The 18,360-nt window shown below is 46.4% G+C and overlaps 4 protein-coding genes across 4 annotated transcripts; 1 reads left to right on the top strand and 3 right to left on the bottom strand.

Moving 5' to 3' along the window:
- Nucleotides 1-1,899: 1,899 nt before the first annotated feature.
- On the bottom strand, nt 1,900-2,764 carry TREMEDRAFT_60873 (uncharacterized protein; the record flags this gene model as incomplete). The annotated part of the gene is made up of 3 exons (XM_007003363.1): nt 1,900-1,909; nt 1,969-1,986; nt 2,442-2,764. The coding sequence occupies 3 exons, from the start codon at nt 2,762-2,764 to the stop codon at nt 1,900-1,902; spliced, it is 351 nt and encodes a 116-aa protein (XP_007003425.1).
- Nucleotides 2,765-3,075: 311 nt separating this feature from the next.
- Nucleotides 3,076-3,510, bottom strand: TREMEDRAFT_60872 (uncharacterized protein; the record flags this gene model as incomplete). Its single annotated transcript, XM_007003362.1, has 1 exon — nt 3,076-3,510. One exon carries the CDS (start codon nt 3,508-3,510, stop codon nt 3,076-3,078), a length of 435 nt encoding a protein of 144 aa, XP_007003424.1.
- Nucleotides 3,511-8,058: 4,548 nt separating this feature from the next.
- Nucleotides 8,059-9,916, top strand: TREMEDRAFT_60871 (uncharacterized protein; the record flags this gene model as incomplete). Its single annotated transcript, XM_007003361.1, has 5 exons — nt 8,059-8,145; nt 8,503-8,666; nt 9,510-9,580; nt 9,775-9,840; nt 9,885-9,916. The coding sequence occupies 5 exons, from the start codon at nt 8,059-8,061 to the stop codon at nt 9,914-9,916; spliced, it is 420 nt and encodes a 139-aa protein (XP_007003423.1).
- Nucleotides 9,917-10,789: 873 nt separating this feature from the next.
- TREMEDRAFT_60870 (uncharacterized protein) lies at nt 10,790-12,911 on the bottom strand (the record flags this gene model as incomplete). Its single annotated transcript, XM_007003360.1, has 4 exons — nt 10,790-11,011; nt 11,809-11,981; nt 12,705-12,768; nt 12,849-12,911. 4 exons carry the CDS (start codon nt 12,909-12,911, stop codon nt 10,790-10,792), a joined length of 522 nt encoding a protein of 173 aa, XP_007003422.1.
- Nucleotides 12,912-18,360: the final 5,449 nt, after the last annotated feature.

Raw genomic sequence — 18,360 nt, 5'->3', positions numbered from 1 at the left:
GGTGTCTACAGTAGTAGTAGCGTTGACTTGAGTCTTGATTTGACGACGGCGTTGAGCAGCACGACATTCATAAGCCTTGTGTCCTGGTTTCCCACAATAGTTACAGAGGTTGTTCTTCATTCGATGTTCACGCTCTGCTGGGGTGAGAGGACCATAAGTTTGATGTGTTTGAGTCGCGTCAATTTCCATAGAAGTTGGAGTAAAGGTTGAGGTTGAGGTGGTACGAGGAGTAAAAGTGTTGTTGTACTTGGGGGTAAAGGTGGTCCGTGTGTTGTTGTTGGTGAAGGTGTTGGAAGGAGGAGTAATATTGTTGTTGTTAAAGCGTTGGTTGATGTTTGATTGTGTACGAGAATTGTTGTTGGAGCGTCGCCTTTGATAAAGTAGGTCGTCATATTCAATAGCTGAAGAGACTAAAGTCTCATAATCCTTAAACTTGCTTGGGGCAAGAAGTCGATCCTTGACATCATCCTTAAGTCCATCAAAGAAGTTTTGTTTCTTGGTGTCGTCATTCCAATGGACATAGGCAGCATGACGCTGAAACTCAGTAGCATAGACACTAGCTGAGCCTGTCTGACGAAGGTTGCGAAGTTTGTATCGAGAAGTTTCCATAAGGTTTGAGTCTCCAAAATATTTCTTAAATTCAATTTGAAAGTCATCCCACACATGAAGCCAAGTAGGTTGATCTGCTGCGTCCATCCCCAAATAAGGGAGAACCCAGCGATAAGCTTCATCCTTGAGAAGGTTGGTGGCAAAAGCAATACGAGTTGTGTCTGTAGAGTAGGTTCGAGGTTGAACAGCAAAGACCATATTGCACTTAGCCAAGAATTCTAAAGTCTGATCCTTACGTCCTGTGAAAGGAAGTGGATGAGAGATCTTAGGTTCCTTGATATGCTCAGGCCTAATGTTATTAGAAGAGGCTTGGAGAGCGTCAATTTGGGCTTGAAGTTGGAGGATCATGTCATGTTGAGCTTGAAAAGCTTGTTCAGCGGTGAGCTGGGTGTTGTTGATGTTTTCCGCCATTGTGTTGAAATCTGTGTATCAGTAAATGTTTTTATTTTATTTAATGGATTATTATGTTTTGAATTTGTATTATATTTTAGGGTAGGAAGAAAAGAAATAGAAAGCCTTAGACTAGTATAGTTTTTCCAGAGTTTTGTCCTTGAATGGGTTGAGAGTTTTTCCTTAGATAGCTTGAGAGTTATTCCTTGAATGAATTGAAAGTTATTTCCTTGAATTGATGTCGAGAGTATTGCCTTTGATGGTTCGAGAGTTTCCTTGGAGGTGTCAAAGACCTTGAGTGACCTTGAGTTTATCAATGATGATTACAAGAGTGGTCGAGATGACGAGCAAGGACTAAAGAGTGTTGAGCAATGAATACTGTCACGCCTACGGTTAGACTGCGATAACAAAGGGACTGCCTTGGATACTGAAAGGGTTAGTCTCTGGCTTGTCAGACGGAATGACTGCGATAGGAATGAGAGTGTTGGGTTAGAACCAACTGAGTGACGTCTCTTTCTCTCTTACCCAGGGGGATGATCGAGAAAAGGTTAGAAAAGATAAAAGAGAAAAAGGAGATTCATTGCTGAAGAAGATACTGAAACTATGGGTTTATATACTTGTTGACTAGTTACCATCTGTAGTACAATGGCACTGCAGACAAGACTTGGTTCTACCAACTGTCCTACAGTTGGTCCACAATATCTGTAATACAGTTTGCACTACATTCTGCACTACAGTTTGTATTGCAGTTCCTTAATTACTTATCAATTCCTAATTAATCATGAGTCACTAATTCTAAGTCCATAACGATACTAGGTCATGATTCTTGATTCATGACAATGAGTATATCGTCTATGTAGACAACTACTCCCTTTCCCAACAGCTCTCGAAAACTTTCATTCAAGAAGTGCTGGAACACAGCAGGAGCATTTCGTAGACCATCTCGGACAACAAGAGACTCGAACATACCGTACTGGGTTCTGAATGCTGTCAAGTGTTCGTGTCCTTCCTTTACTCGTAGGAGCTGATAAGCCCCAATCAGATCTAACTTGCTGAAATACCTCGCCTTTCCCAGCTCTTCGGTTATCTGGCCGATCAGAGGCAGTGGATAGGCGTCGGGTACCGTTGCCTCGTTTATCTTTCGGTAGTCAATGACCATCCGCCATTGACCTTTTGCTTTCTTTGGTACCAAGAACATCGGTGATCCGTAGGGCGAATTACTGGGTCGAATTCTTCCGGCCGATATTTGGCGATCTAGGATGTCTCTCAGCGCACTTCTCTGATCTTCTCCGAGTGAGTAGAGTGGAGCAACCTTCAGGTTCGCCCCCTCCTTAAGATCAAACTCCAGATCATATTCCCTTGAGGGAGGTAACTCTTCACCTCCCTTCTTTGGGTTAAACACGTCAATGAAGGAGTGATATTGTTCAGGAACCACCTGATACAATTCCTCCTGTTCCTCCGGACTCAGTTCATCCTGGTCATCTTTGTCTCGGAGATCTATCGCGTCTGTCGGAGTTGGCAGCCCTATGGCCGCTAACTTCGCCGCACTTGGTGGGCTTGGGATGGGGAATTTCACCGAGTTGTCTCTTCCATCAAGAACAACCCCTTCCTTCCTCATCCAGTCCCACCCTATCACAACATCTGCATCGCAGAGCGTTGTTACATCGAGACAAACAGATCGCACTTTGGCGTCCTTCGTCAAACTAAAACCGACTTCGACAAACTCGGTGATAGGTCCAGCAACACTAACCGAGCCATCAAACATGTGAACGGGTACGCTCACCAGGTATTGTCTCCTTTCTGCGCCTATCTTCGCCGCTGCCCTAGGACTTATATATGAACAAGTAGCCCCAGTGTCCCAGAGCGTAGTTAGCTTCATTCCATTAATGAAAATGTGCGATTTAGGTTGATCTCTAGAAGTGGAAAGGATGAGGAGATGGTTATCGACATTGCATGAACAAGGGGTACTCAGTGGTGTATTTTTGTATTCACAATCCTCTGGCTCCATCAGCTGTGTCTCTTTTATAGGTTTGGGAATGGTGGCCGAGAGAATATGGCGGACCGGCCAAGCCTCGCCTACTGTGACAGGTCCTCTTCTTTTCCCTGGTCCTCTTCCAAATCTACTTCTCCTCCAACCACATTCAAGTTCCTCCTATGTCCAAGAGGTACTGCGTTCCCTCCCGATCCTCCACCACGTTCTCCGAACTTCTCCCCCCAGGGAGGCAACAGCCCAACCTTAACCTTTGCCTCCCTTACAGGACATTCCTTCAGCCAATGTCCTGTTTCACCACATTCCGTACACTTCCCCTCTTTTCTCCTTGTCTCCCTCAGATCGAAACTCGGCCTAGGCCATCTTTGGCGAACTTCGTCGATGTTCGGCGGCGCACTCCTTACTACCGTCAACATCATAGTTGTTTGGACACCACCCTGCGTCGAAGGTTGCCCCTTTTCCCTGTTCTTCTCTTCTTTCTTCTCCGTCCTCTGGCTCTCCACCACTGTCGTTGTCCTCATCCCTCCTTCCCTCTTCCTCTGTGCCTCCTTCTCTACTTGCCTCCTCCACAGGCGGTTGTCCAAGGGAGTAACAAACTCCAATAGCTCTTTCACAGTCCCAAACGATCTACCGTGTCTTGCAATTTCATCTAGGAGGTGTGATTTCAAACCTTTCTTGGCTCGATCAACTAGATTTCCGTCGTCAGACCACTTGAGTATCGCAACATGTCGCTGAAAGGCGGAGAAGTAGTCCGAAGCAGACCCAGTTTGCTTAAGATCATTGAGCTGTCGCGCTGCAGTCCCTTCCTCATCAGGGTCACCGAAATTTGTCTTGAGATACTTAACGAATTGGTTGTGTGTCGTGAGGTATTCCGGGAGAGGCCTTTTAGATAGGTCGGGTTGAACAGCAAGAAGAGGTGTTTCGCGCAAATGAGAGATCATGAAAAAGACTTTCTTAGTGTCGTCGGGGAAAAGGTGAGAGTTTAATTCGAAGTGTACGTCGCACTCAGACAGAAAAGCGGTTAACTTATTCCGGTCTCCTCTCCAGAGGTCTGGGTTAGGCAACTTTATTCCCTTCCGTTGTTCTCCAGCTACGCTTGGGGTCGCCGAAGTTTGCCGTCCCATGGCGTACCTCACCCCTTCTGATATCCCTTCTGCAATCCCGCCCACTGTATCCCTTTCTCTTCTCTGTTCCCATTCCTCCCTACGCCTTCTCTCCTCCATCATGTCTTTGTTCATATTCGCCACCATCTGCATCAAGGCCAACACCACCCCTTGTGTCCCTTCTTCTCCGAAGTTCGTCCCACTTCCAGTGTTTTCTGGCCGTGGGGTTTGATCCGATCCAACTGGGGATCCTACAGGTGGGAGAGTATTACCCGCAGGGGTAGGAGGATTGGAAGGTACTGGTGGAACGAACTCATCTCCTTGAATTGATCACCCCACACTATCTTCCACCCCAAGGTCCTGCCCCATTGCTCTGCTAAGCTCCTCCAATGCTCTCCTCTCGTTCTCCTCCATACTGTCTCCATCCCTACTCATCCCTCGCGTAATTCTCCTTTCTGGTTCCATAATATCTTCGTACTTCTCCGAGGTTCGCACGGGTCGTCGGTAAGAGCGATCCTTGATACTATCACGGCTGTCGAACAACTATCTTCTAGCAGACCGACGGTCGACGAACCTTGGCTAACTTGACGCTTCTAAGTCAATGTCTCACCCAACCTGGAGGGTGCAGACGTCGAAAGGAGTGTAACTACGGCGTACTTTGGCGTAGTTACTCTAACGGGGGTTTTGTTCTACTGATGGCGATGTATCTTGATTGTATATAGCTATCTCTATGTCTTTCACTACTGACAACAATCAAGGATCGCTGAAGAAGTTCAGCAATCTGTAAACTATCTATACTTCTCCTCTCTTCTCATAGAATGTCCCTCAACCTCTGCACAGCCTCGCGCTCAGTCCTCTTCGCTCAACTTCGCCGTACCTCGCCATATCCGTGATATCCTACTCCGCCTACTTCGACTAACTTCGCTTAACTTCCCCTACTCCATTCTCCCTCGGTTTCCTTCCCCTAACTTCGCCGTAGTTCTCCGTTAGGCGGGGTTGTCGTGACAAATAACCCCTAGGTTCTCGTAACTTCGCAGTAGTTGGTCTCAGTGGTTCGGGGTGATGGTGGATAGTGGTTCGGTGATGGTGAAAGGAGGGTCGGTGATGGTAGTTGTCAGGGGTGTCACGACATGGTTCGTGACACTCGTAGACGTATAAAAACCAGTCCGTGCTGGTGGTGTGCACAGTAGAGGCCTCTGGTGCACATCTTGCATACAATAAGTCCTTTATGAGAGTCTATTGTTATAATACGATTCATACGCTGAAATTGAAGCAGGACGTCACACAATCGTTCCACTACAATAGGTCTTGAATCCGTACCCATACTATTGAGTCAAAGCAACTACTGCTTGGAGACTTGCCATTGAAAACTATTTCCTTATCCATGGATGTCTTAGGACAATTGATGGTACAAATGTTGAACCTTATGTCATGAATGACAATATCAAATCATGACTTGTCATAATGACAAGTTCAAACCTCCTGTCACAAGTTGTCGTGACATGAGGAAGGTTATGTTGTTACCCAGTTAAGTTTAGTCACGGTTTGGTCACGGTTTAGGATGGATTGGGTATTTAACCAGCAATCGGCGATTGTAGATATCGCCGGTTGATAGGCCTTTTCGTCGCAGTGGTTAGTATCACTGTTCCGTTGGGCACTGTTATACAGCCGGATGCTGGTTAGTCATGGTCTGTGACACCTCCACTCTGATATCTTCCTCTGCTCTCAAGCCTATCAGGCATCAACTGTCACGAACCACGTCGCAACATCCCTGACAACAACCATCACCGACCCTCCTTTCACCATCACCAAACCACTACCCATCACCAACCACCACCCGGACCACTGAGACCAACTACGGCAAAGCTGCAAGAACCTAGAGGGTATTTGTCACAATTGACCCTGCCTAGCGGAGAACTACGGCGAAGTCAGACGTGGTTCCCCTGACGAGTACCCTGTCCTAGTGAGACATCGACGCCCCACTACAACATAGTTAGCCAAGGTTTGTCAACCGTCGGTCAGTAGAGAAGAAGAAACAACGACCGTGACATCAACCCCAAGACTATCTTTCCTGTGCTCTCATGCCTGGAAGGCATATGCCCCAAGTACATCTCTACTTTCTCTTTCCTCTGTTTGGATGCCTTGTAAGGCATAATCTCTCAGTCTCTTGTTCTTGCCGCTCTTCTATGTTCCTCATAGTTCCCCATCGACCACCTTCGACAAAGTCACAGACTTACGGCACATCACGTAGGGTATTATAGTAGGACGTAGGTAAACACAGATATGGCATTGTAGGATATCAGTGGTAATCGGTGGGATGCATGGGAATGCATGCAGGACAGGGCAGGACGGTTCAGGACGCTTGTCACGCGGCACCATGTGACATCATCTTTTCCCATCAACAAGGTTCCTTTGGACATCAGTTTGCCATCAACGATCTAGTTCTCATGAACTTCATCACCCACGAGGGTATTAGGAGGCTAGCTTCGTCGAAGACGAAGTTAGTCATGTAGGAAGTGAAGGAGATACGAGGTTAGGGAGATACGAGGTTAGGGAGAGACGAGGTTAGGGAGGTATGAAGTTAGGGAGGCACAAACTTCGTCGGGGACGAAGTTCGTGAGGTACGAAGCTCGGGACTCCGGGTTGAACGAAGTTCTGCGTTGAAGAAGTTAGGGAAAGACAAAGTACTTAAGGGCTGAAGTTCCCAGAGATCTTTGACGATCTCTGGTTGTTGTCTTAGTAGTAGAAGTTAGTAAAGCACAAAGTTATTACACCCAGAAGTTATTATCATCTAGTCATAACTCGAAGGCCAGGATTGTCAAAGGTCAAATCCCACAAAGTTATTGGCCGTCGGTCCTAAGGAGTTAACGAAGAACCAGCCTTGTGACAACGCTCGTATTCCGCAGGTCTGCACAAGCCTCTTGGAAAAGGCTGATTTTAGTATTTAAACCCTATCTAGTGCTGTAGTTTCTTCTTCAGCAAGATATCTTCTCAATCCCCATCCCCTTGTTTGATGAGTCACTCAGTTGGTTCTAACCCAACCTCTCAAACCCTCAGTATTCAAGGCAGTCACTAAGGTCCACGAGCCAGAGACTAAACCTGTCACGACTCATCAAAACTCATTGAGTTACCCTGAAGACTCATTGATACTCATTGAGACTCATTGAGACTCATTGATACTCATTGAGACTCCTTGATACTTATTGAGACGCAATGAGAAAATGAGGTTAGAGGGGAAAAGGAGAGACGAGACAAGGATGAGTCAATGAGTCGACTCATTGAAAAGCTCATTCTCAATCCCTCTGAAAGGTATAAAAGGAGCACATATCTACTTTGTAGTTTTCTTTTTCTCAAGGATCAAAATATTATTTGCCACTTCACAAAGATCTCTCTTCTTGACATATACTCATCTTTAAGACGCCTTCCATCAACAAAACCCCTGTCCACGTCATATCACACACTCTTGTTGTCATCTCGACTTGTTCGGATCCTTCGCAAGTCACTTTAGCCGTCCGACCACATCACAAGTTCACGAACAACATACTAACCGTCGTTGTTCAAGCTAACTATATAGTTGCAGTCCACCTGTCTGTGATCTTTAGAGATCTGTCAAGGACAGGACCATGACAAAACCCCTCAGTTCCCAAGGCAGTCCTTTGCTACCGCAGTCTACCCGCAGGCGTGACACCTTACCGTCAACCTACAATTGCTTGTACGGTTTGAGGGCTCAGTTGTACCTACAGCCAAGGAGACTATCACCCACACCTTACTTGATTCAGATGACAAAGAGCGCTGGGAATTGTGGCGTAAATGCGAACTTTGTGCTCAAGGTGCAATCATGAGCAAAGTCAAATGTTTTGCTCATTTATCTACAAAGCATTCAAGCCGCATACGGAATGTGGACATTTGTCACAAACGTCGGTTCTTCTTCTCTACTGACCAACGGTCGACAAACCTTGGCTAACTATGTCGTCTTGGGGTGTTGATGTCTCGCTGAGACAGGGTACTCGTCAGGGAACTACGGCTAACTACGCCGTAGTGATACATCGAGTGGTAAACAAGAAGATGATCGTTGTTGAACTGCGGCTAACTTTGCCGTGGTATGTCGAACTGCTGGGTGGTGGCTCTCCCTAACTCAAAGGTTGTAGCTACTGAATATATCTCTCGCGGCAGACAACAATCAAGGATCGCTGAAGAAGTTCAGCGATCTGTAAACTATCTATACTTCTCTCCTCTGCTAATATAACATCCCACAACTCCTGCACAGCCTTGCGCTCAGTCCCCTTCGTTCAACTTCACCATACCTCGCCATATTCCAGATATCCTACTCCGCTCACTTTGACTAACTTCGCCGAACTTCCTCCACTCTGTTCTGTCTCCCTCGGTCTTCATCTCCTAACTTCGCCGTAGTTCTCTGCCAGGCGGGGTTGTTGTGACAAATGCTCCCTAGGTTCTCGTAACTTTGTCGTAGTCGGTCTCAGTGGTTTGGGGTTGTGGTGGTTGGCGATGGATAGGGGTTCGGTGATGGTGAAAGGAGGGTTGATGATGGTGGTTGTCAGGGATGTTACGACATGGTTCGTGACAACATTCCTTGCAACAGATATGCAACTACAGACGCCCAAACATTGTACGGACGTCAAACGCAAGCTACAAATGCTCATGCTTGAGTTGAATCCTACAGATATGACACATCACCTACAGAAGTTTAACCTACTCTGGCTGGAGGCTGAAGAGTCATGATGCAACTTCTCAGTTGATACTTGTGCGCTTTGGCTCCTTGATTTGCTGCCTCACAGCGACTTCAAAGTCATGTGATCTCTCTACATTAATCTCCCTACAACTTCAAAGACGTGGGCCAAACTTTGACGCTTGAATCAAGTCAGAGTCGCAGATTGTGCACAACTCACTACCCCTACAGTGTCTGCTCAGATCAATAATACAAGTGCGGATCATGCGCATACGCATACACATACACATGCAAATAGGGATTGGATCAAGACAGCAGAGTGTCACTATTGTCATAAGAAGGGACATCTTAAGAAGGAATGTAGGAAGAGGATCAGGAATGAACAGAAACGGAAATCAAAGGGATCAAAGGGGAAGGCGAAGGATTTGAAAGCACAAGTCAAAACGTGCACAATCCAATACAACAAACGAAGGTACTTTGAACTCTATGATTGGTCCATTCTGGGCTGCTGCTATCAGTCTTACCAAGCCAACCGTTGTCACAAAGCGTGTGACAAGTCGAGCGAAAGTCGGGGAAGGGTGTTTAACCAATGATTGGTGGTAGGGTTAGCCGCCGATTAAGAGGCCTTTTTGTCACAGTGGTTAACATCACTGTCACATTGGGCACTGTTATATCGAGCCAATGCTGGTTAGTTGGTCCTTGTGACAGATTATCCGGCGGTTACAGGTAGGATCCTGGGTTCGACTCCCCGGACGGCGCCGGGGGTAACCCAGGCCCTACTTGGAAAACCTCCCTCTCGGAGTAAGTTTTTGGTCTATTGTACCCTTCCCAGTGTGGAGGCCCAAGAGGGTGCATAATGTCACAAAGCGTGTGACAAGTCGAGTGAAAGTCAGGGAAGGGTATTTAACCAGTGATTGGCGGTAGGGTTAACCGCCAATAAATAGGCCTGTTTGTCACAGTGTTGTTTTAGCGCAAGGTTGTTGCCTTGTGCTCAGCATTCTCCTCCCGAATCAGGTTAACATCACTGTCACAATGGGCACTGTTATATCGAGCCAATGCTGGTTAGTTGGTCCTTGTGACAACCTGTCACGAAGTGACAAGACAGTTTGGTTAGAGTTGGATGGGTTGGGTATTTAACCAGCGACCAATGGTTACGCTTAACCGCCGGTTAATAGGCCTTTTAGCACAGTGGTTTAGACCACTGTCTCTGAAGGGCACTGTTATATCGTGCATATGCTGGTTAGTATGTCTTGTGACACGACCGTACAGTACGCAGCAAAGGGCTCAAAGCTCATACCTGAATTCCTCCTTGCTAGTGGGGTTACCCCCCATCTTACACCTGATTGTACAATTTGAGGCTAATATTGCTCCCGAGGTACCCTCGCTTATACGTTCGTCCGGTCTGAGCGGAATCTTGTACATGTTGGCTGGAGCTTGGGATGACGACAGATGACGTGATTGATGTATACAATGTTGAGTCAGGTTGACTCAGTGAATGGAGGGTGATTGAGGTTGAATGGTGATCCACATGTCGTACGATGGAACGAATTGAGACGAGTTGAGTAAAGTTGACTGGACTTGAGTGGATGATATGCATGTGGTATTTACAGATATTTGAGAGTTATGACACCCATGTTCCCATACTTGAAACACATCTGGAACACTTACCCCTGACCCGCTTTGGCTTAGCTTTATTGTTCTTGATCTGTCACAAACATTGTTGCTTCTTTTCTACTCAACGATGGTCGACAAGCATTGGCTGACTATGTCGTACTGGGGTGTTGACGTCTTGCAGAAACAGGGTCTTTGTTGGGGAACTACGGCTAATTACACCATAGTAATATGTTGAGTGGTAAACGATAAGGTGACCGTCGTGGAACTGCGGCTAACATTGCTGTGTTAAGTTGAACTGCTGGATGGTAGCTCTCCCTAACTCGAAAGTTGTAGCTATGGAATATATCTCTCGCTGCTGACAACAATCAAGGATTGCTGAAGAAGTTCAGTGATCTATCAACTATCTATACCTCTCTGCTCTCCTTGTACAACATCTCTCAACTTGTCACAAACCATATCGTAACATCCCCTGACAACCACCATCATCGACCCTCCTTTCACCATCACTGAACCCATATCCGTCATCAACCACCACAACCCTGAACGACTGAGACCAACTACGACAAAGTTACGAGAACCTAGGGAGCATTTGTCACAACAACCCCGCCTGGCGGAGAACTACGGCGAAGTTAGGAGAAGGAGACCAAGGGACACAGAGTAGAGTGGAGGAAGTGAGACAAAGTGCGGCGATATTATGAGCCTATCATAACACCTTAGTATACTGTACATAGTCTTAGTAGATCCTTGTAGCCAAGGGGAGTGCCACCAAAGGACCGCTTCTAAGAAGGACTTCTAAGAACCCAAGATTGAACCACCTCTTAGAAGGGGTTCGGCGAGCTACTCTTAGAACGGGCTCGACAAGTTGCTCTTAGAATGGGTTCTGTAAGTGAACACCTAGAAGGGGTGCGGAGAACCTCATAGAACTGGTTCACGATCCGCTCAAAGGTAGATTTGCCACCCAGACAGGGGTTCTTTGGAGGAGGCCGAAAAGGATAAAAGCTGGCCTTCCTGGCCATCTTTTCCCCAAGGAGCAAATTATCAAAAGTTACTTCACTTGACCTCAACCCAATAACTAGCTTACTTATTTCTTCAAGAAACTTGCACAACTTGCCGGATCCTTCCAAGTTGATTCACCACCTTCAACCAATTCACAGGTATTGACTACTTCATTCCTCGTAGTCACACCCCTTGTAAACCTTCACTTTCCAATTGTCTTACGTCAGTGAGGTCTACGTTGGACGGTTCGTAACAGTATAATTTGATCCTTCACGCTTGTGACTGGTCATTATTATATCTGGTAATCCACGGCAACCCACCTGTGCCAACCTTGAAGCAAGATTAGCCGAGGCCCTTTCCACCCAAGAACAACTTCAACAAGAGAACACCAACCTTAGTAACAGGGTTGCAGAACTTACTCTGCTCCCTGCTCCTACTGTTGGTGAGAATGGACAACCAATTGTCAACCCCAACCTTGGGGCTGCCAGTTCAACTGTAGCCAATGCTACTCCTGGTCCTCCAGACAACACCAGGGAGCAATCACCCTCAACAACAATCAACAGTGTTGGGAGAACCTCGGAACCAAAGGTTGCTGCACCTGAGTTCTTTCATGGGTAATGTAACAAGCTATCAACATTCATCACACACAAGTCACTTTGGTTTTGAACCTACAACCAAACCGCTTCCCTACAGAAGTTTCAAAGGTATACTACGCTGGATCATTCCTATGTGACACCGCTTTCTTATGGTTTTGACCAATGGTCACGACAAACCCCCAACCACTCCACATGAGTAACTTCAAACTCTTCTGTGAAAAATTGAAGAAAACCTTTGGAGATTCAGATGAAGTAGCAACTGCTGAACGACAGTTGTACGCTTTGAAACAGCGTGGCTCTGTAGCAGCCTATTTGGCTGACTTCATGAGGTACACAGTTCTGGTGAAGTGGAATGACGAAGCCAAGGCAGCCCAATTCTACAGGGGTCTGATAGATCCCATCAAAGACGAATTGGCTCGCATTGGGCGTCCCCATGATCTCAACAAAAATTGCAGGATGCTGCTATTCAGATTGACACTCGCTGTCACGACCCGGTGAAGCCGTGACCCATAATTCAGGGAATTTCATACTTTTCATACGAATTCATACGAATTCACACGAGTTCACCTGAATTCACACGAGTTCACCCGAATTCACATGAGTTCACCCGAATTCATACGAATTCACATGAGTTCACACGAATTCACCTGAATTCATATGAAAAGAGCACAAATTCATACGAGATGACCAGGAATTCACATGAATTCATATGAACTAACCTGAAAACATACAAGTAGTTTGCGACTCAGAAGTCCCTTGGAAAAGGATATAAGGAGGACATTTCTAGCTTGTAGTTTCTTCTTCTCAAGGATCAAAATATTATTTGCCACTCGCAAAAGACCTCTTCTTGACATACTACTTACATACAACACATCCCTCATCATCATTACCCCTGTCCACTCCATCACACACGCCCATATCGTCATCTCGACCTGCCCGGATCCTTTGCAAGTCACTTTAGTCGTCTGACCACATCACAAGTCTACGGACAACATACTAACTGTCGTTGTCCAAGCTAACTAAACAGTTGCAGTCCACCTGTCTTTGATCCATTCAGGTCTGTCAAGGACAGGACCGTGACACTTGCCTATTTGAAAGACACGTTGAAAAAGGTGAGATAACACAGGTTTCAACTGTCTTGTCCCTCGGACTACCACCTATGTGCGACAGGAAAGTCACACCACACGTCCCACAGAATCATTTTGTATGACAACTGGTCATACCTCAAGGGAGCAACACACACGTCAAGGTAAGCTTACCCCTGCCGAGTACAAAAGACGTAGAGACAATAATCTCTGCCTGTACTGTGGTCAGCAGGGCCATCAAGTCTTAAAGTGTCCGTCAGCTCCCCCACCCAAACGACCAAGTACATACCGAGCCACCGCACCTCAAGCTCACAAGACTTACAAACAAGTAGTCTCAGCAAAAGATTGAGGCTCCAGCCCCATGCATCTACCCATGGGTTGGGGCCTCTCCAACTGATTGATACAGGTAGTACAGATTCAGCAAACAAAGTACCAGGAATAACCAAAAACATCATAAAACATCAAAACACCAAGACAATCAACACTTCACAATTTTGTTCTCCATTCCCGGCTCAAAACAAAAACATTGCGCTTTGATAGACAGTGGTGCCTCTTCTAATTACATTGACTCCAAGTTTGTAAAAGAAAATAAATTAGACATAAAGAAAAATGAAGCAGTACCGATTCACCTATCGGATGGTATGGGAGGGCAGTTCATTGCCCACGAAAAGGCAACTATTATCATCAACCTTTCACCCCCATTTGAACCTGTAGAAGTGTCCCTCCCTGTTCTGAAGACCTGTGTATTCCCAATTGTCTTGGGACTGCCATGGTTGACAGAACACAATCCAGTCATCAACTGGTCTAACATGACCATTCACCCAGGATCTGATGATCCTAAGTCCACCCTCTACACTACTTCTCAACAAGGGGACGTCACTGTACCAAGTATTACTAAAGATTATTTGGAATACAGTGATGTCTTCAGTGAAAGAGAAGCAAACAAACTTCCTGAACACCGTCCTTATGATCACAAGATCCCATTGGAGGAAGGTCAAACACCCCCATGGGGTCCAATCTACTCCTTGTCAGAAAATGAACTGAAGGCCTTACACCAATACCTAGATGAGAATCTTGAGAAAGGTTTCATCACACCCTCTGAGTCCTCTGCAGGAGCACCTATACTATTTGTCAAAAGGAAAGATGGTAGCTTGCGCCTGTGTGTTGACTACAGGGGTTTGAATGAAATTACAGTCATAAATTGTTATCCACTCCCACTCATTCCGGAGCTGTTAGACAGACTTTGCAGCGCAAAGGTATTCTCAAAGATCGATCTCAGAGGAGCATACAACCTTTTGCGCATTGCTAAGGGAGAAGAATGGAAGACAGCATTCCGTACTCGGTACGGTTTATACGAATACAAGGTGATGCCTTTTGGCCTCACCAATGCCCCCGCCTCATTCCAGCACCTCATGAATCACAACTTCCGTGACATGATAAATCACTATGTCATCTGTTACCTTGATGACATTCTCATCTTTAGCTCAGACATGGATCAGCATAGGCAGCACGTAAAACAAGTCCTGAAGTGTTTGCGACAGGTTGGGCTTTATGCCAAGGCTGCGAAGTGTGAATTTCACACTACCAGTGTTGAATTCTTGGGCTACATTATCTCTCCAAGTGGGATATCCATGGACACCAAGAAGGTGAAGACCATTACCGAGTGGCCCATCCCAGCCAACCTTTCCGAGTTGAGATCCTTCCTTGGATTCTGCAACTTCTACCGAAGATTTATACGAAACTACTCAGAGATTGCACATCCCTTGACCCAGCTCACCAAGAAGGACCTTCCTTATAGCTGGGTTCATCCACAGCAACAAGCGTTTGATCAGCTCAAGGCTGCATTCACTAGTGCAGATCTCCTCAAGCATTACGACCCAACACACAGATGGTCTTAGAAACAGACGCATCTGATTTTGCCATTGCGGGAATCTTATCACAGGAAGAGGATGGGAAGTTGTACCCAATCGCTTTCATGTCCCGTAAGATGGTCCTGGCGGAACTGAACTACGAAATTCATGATAAGGAGATGCTTGCCATAATCGCATCATTCAAAGAGTGGCAACACTACCTTGAGGAATCTCAACATCAAACAAAAGTTTATACCGACCACCAAAGCTTGGAATACATCACAACTTCAAAACAGCTCAATAGACGTCAAGCCCATTCGTCAGAATTCCTAGCAGATTTCAACTTTCTGATCATTTACCGCCCTGGAGTACAAGGTACCAAACCAGATGTGTTGACATGACGTTCAGACGTACACCCACACACACGTGGAGCTAGTTCAGATCCAGATCACAGTCCATAGAATCAACAAACATTGATTAAACCACATCAGTATTTAGGAGTACTTTCACAATTTAGTATCTCTCCAAAGCTTGGTTCAAAGATAAAGCAAGCTCAAGAAATGGATGACTTCGCTCAGGAGACTATCATCAACATCACCTCAGGATCCGACTTCAAGGTGGAAGACGGGATCCTACATTATCATGGTCAACAATACATTCCTGACAACCACAATCTTTGACTTACAATCCTTTGACAATTTCACGACAGTAACACCGCTGGTCATCCTGGTCGACAAAAGACCATACAACTGGTCTCTCGCTACTATTGGTGGCCTAAGCTAAAGGCCTATGTGCATAATTATGTCGACTCCTGCACCCAATGTGCACGTTCCAAACCACGCCGACATAAACCCTATGGTGAACTCAGGACGTTACCAACACCACCATACCCCTGGAGTTCCATCTCCATGGACCTGTTTGAATTTCTTCCAGAGTCATCAGGTCACAACTCCGTTTTAGTTGTTGTAGACCGTTTGACAAAGCAAGCAGTCTTTGTTCCAACATCTACAAATCTTACAGCAGAAGAGCTAGCTTAGCTTTTCCTCACCCATGTGTTCTCCAAACATGGGCTTCCTCTTGACATTGGTTTTGACCGAGGCTCTGAATTCACTTCTGAGTTTCGGAAACAGCTCATGAAGTTGATGGACATCAAGCTCAACTTCAGTACCAGCTTTCATCCAGAGACAGATAGTCAAACAGAGCGAGTTCAACCAGATCCTTGAGCAATATCTTTGACTTTATGTTGATTACCAACAAGGAGAATGGGCAAGACTCCTCCCACTTGCAGAGTTTGCGTATAACAATGCCCCACACTTGTCATGAGGACCAACTAACCAGCATTGGCTTGATATAACAGTGCCCAACGTGACAGTGTTGTTAACCAATGTGACGAAAAGGCCTATTAATCGGCGGTTAACCCTACCGCCGATCGCTGGTTAAATACCCTTCCCCAACTTTCGCGTGACTTGTCACATGCTTTGTGACATTATGCACCCTCTTGGACCCCCACGTGGGGCCCCAACAAGGGGACCCCGCTTTGGGCCCTCACACTGGGAAGGGTATGACAGACCGAAAACTTACTCCGAGAGGGAGGTTTTCCAAGTAGGGGCTGAATTACCCCCGGCGCCGTCCGGGAGTCGAACCCAGGACCCTACCCGTAACCGCCGATTAATCTGTCACGAGGACTGTCACAAACTCCGTCGTGACACCTCAAGGATTCCACCAGCAATGACCCTCCTTTGACCATCAAACCCCTATCACATCTTAACCTCGTCACCCCACACGTAACTTAGGACATCTGAGACCAAGTACAGCGAAGTTAGACGGAGTTAGGTGAGCCAGGGACAATGGGAGCAGAAGTACGGCGAAGTTAGGTGGAGTTAGGTGAAATAGGGACAATGGGAGCAGAAGTGCGGCAATGTTGGGCGGAGTTAGTTGAAGGACGGAGAAGGACGGCCGGGACTCGGGGAAGTTGGACGAAGTGCGTTGAAGTACGTCTACGCGCGAGAGGGTTGGGTGAAGATCTAGGAGGAGTAAATAATATTAGCTGAGAAGATCGCTGAAGTTCTTCAGCGATCCTTGATTGTTGTCAGGAGTGAAAGACAGATAGAGATAGCTATATACAAATTGAGATACATTGCCATTAGTAGAACAATACCCCAGTTTGAGTAACTACGCCCAAGTACGCCGTAGTTACACTCCTTTCGACGTCTGCGCCCTCCTGGTTGGGTGAGACATCGACTTAGAAGCGTCAAGTTATCCGAGGTTCGTCGACCGTCGGTCTGATAGAGAGTAGTCGTTCGACGTCCGTGACAAGGACCAACTAACCAGCATTGGCTCGATATAACAGTGTCACAGGGCTGGTTCTTCGTTAACTCCTTAGGACCGACGGCCAATAACTTTGTGGGATTCGACCTTTGACAATCCTGTCCTTCGAGATATGACTAGATGACAATAACTTCTGGGTGTAATAACTTTGTGCTTTACTAACTTCTACTACTAAGACAACAACCAGAGATCGTCAAAGATCTCTGGGAACTTCAGCCCTTAAGTACTTCGTCTTTCCCTAACTTCTTCAACGCAGAACTTCGTTCAACCCAAAGTCCCGACCTTTGTACCTCCCTAACTTCGTCCCCGACGAAGTTCGTGCCTCCCTAACTTCATACCTCCCTAACCTCGTATCTCCCTAACTTCATACCTCCCTAACCTCGTATCTCCCTAACCTCGTATCTCCCTAACCTCGTATCTCCCTAACCTCGTATCTCCCTAACCTCATATCTCCCTAACCTTGTATCTCCCTAACTTCCTACATGACTAACTTCGTCTTCGACGAAGCTAGCCTCCTAATACCCTCGTGGGTGATGAAGTTCATGAGAACTGGATCGTTGATGGCGAACTGATGTCCAAAGGAACCTCATTGATGGGAAAAGATGATGTCACGCGGCACCGCGTGACAAACAGTGCCCACCGTGACAGTGTTGTTATCCACTGTGACGAAAAGGCCTATTAATCGGCGGTTAACCCTACCGCCGATTGCTGGTTAAATACCCTTCCCCAACTTTTGCTCGACTTGTCACATGCTTTTTGACAGCTACATGGATCTACTAAGACTATGTACAGTATACTAAGGTGTTATGATAGGATCATAACAGGCAAAGTGAGCGGTGTAGGACATAGGGGAAATGGCAAGGTACGGCAAGGTTGAACGAAGGGTACTGAGTGCGAGGCTGTGCAGGAGTTGAGGGATGTTCTATGAGCAGAGGAGAGAAGTATGATAGTTGACAGGTCACTGAACTTCTTCAGCGAGCCTTGATTGTTGTCTGCAGCGAGAGATATATTCAGTAGCTACAACCTTCAAGTTAGGGAGAGCTACCACCCAGCAGTTCAACGTACCACGGCGATGTTAGCCGCAGTTCAACAATGATCACCTTATTGTTTAC

This window comes from Tremella mesenterica (assembly GCF_000271645.1).
Source record: "Tremella mesenterica DSM 1558 unplaced genomic scaffold TREMEscaffold_3, whole genome shotgun sequence".
NCBI classification, from domain to species: Eukaryota; Fungi; Basidiomycota; class Tremellomycetes; order Tremellales; family Tremellaceae; genus Tremella; species Tremella mesenterica.
Note: the sequence above shows the minus strand (reverse complement) of the source record. Positions and strands in the feature narration are given on the sequence as shown.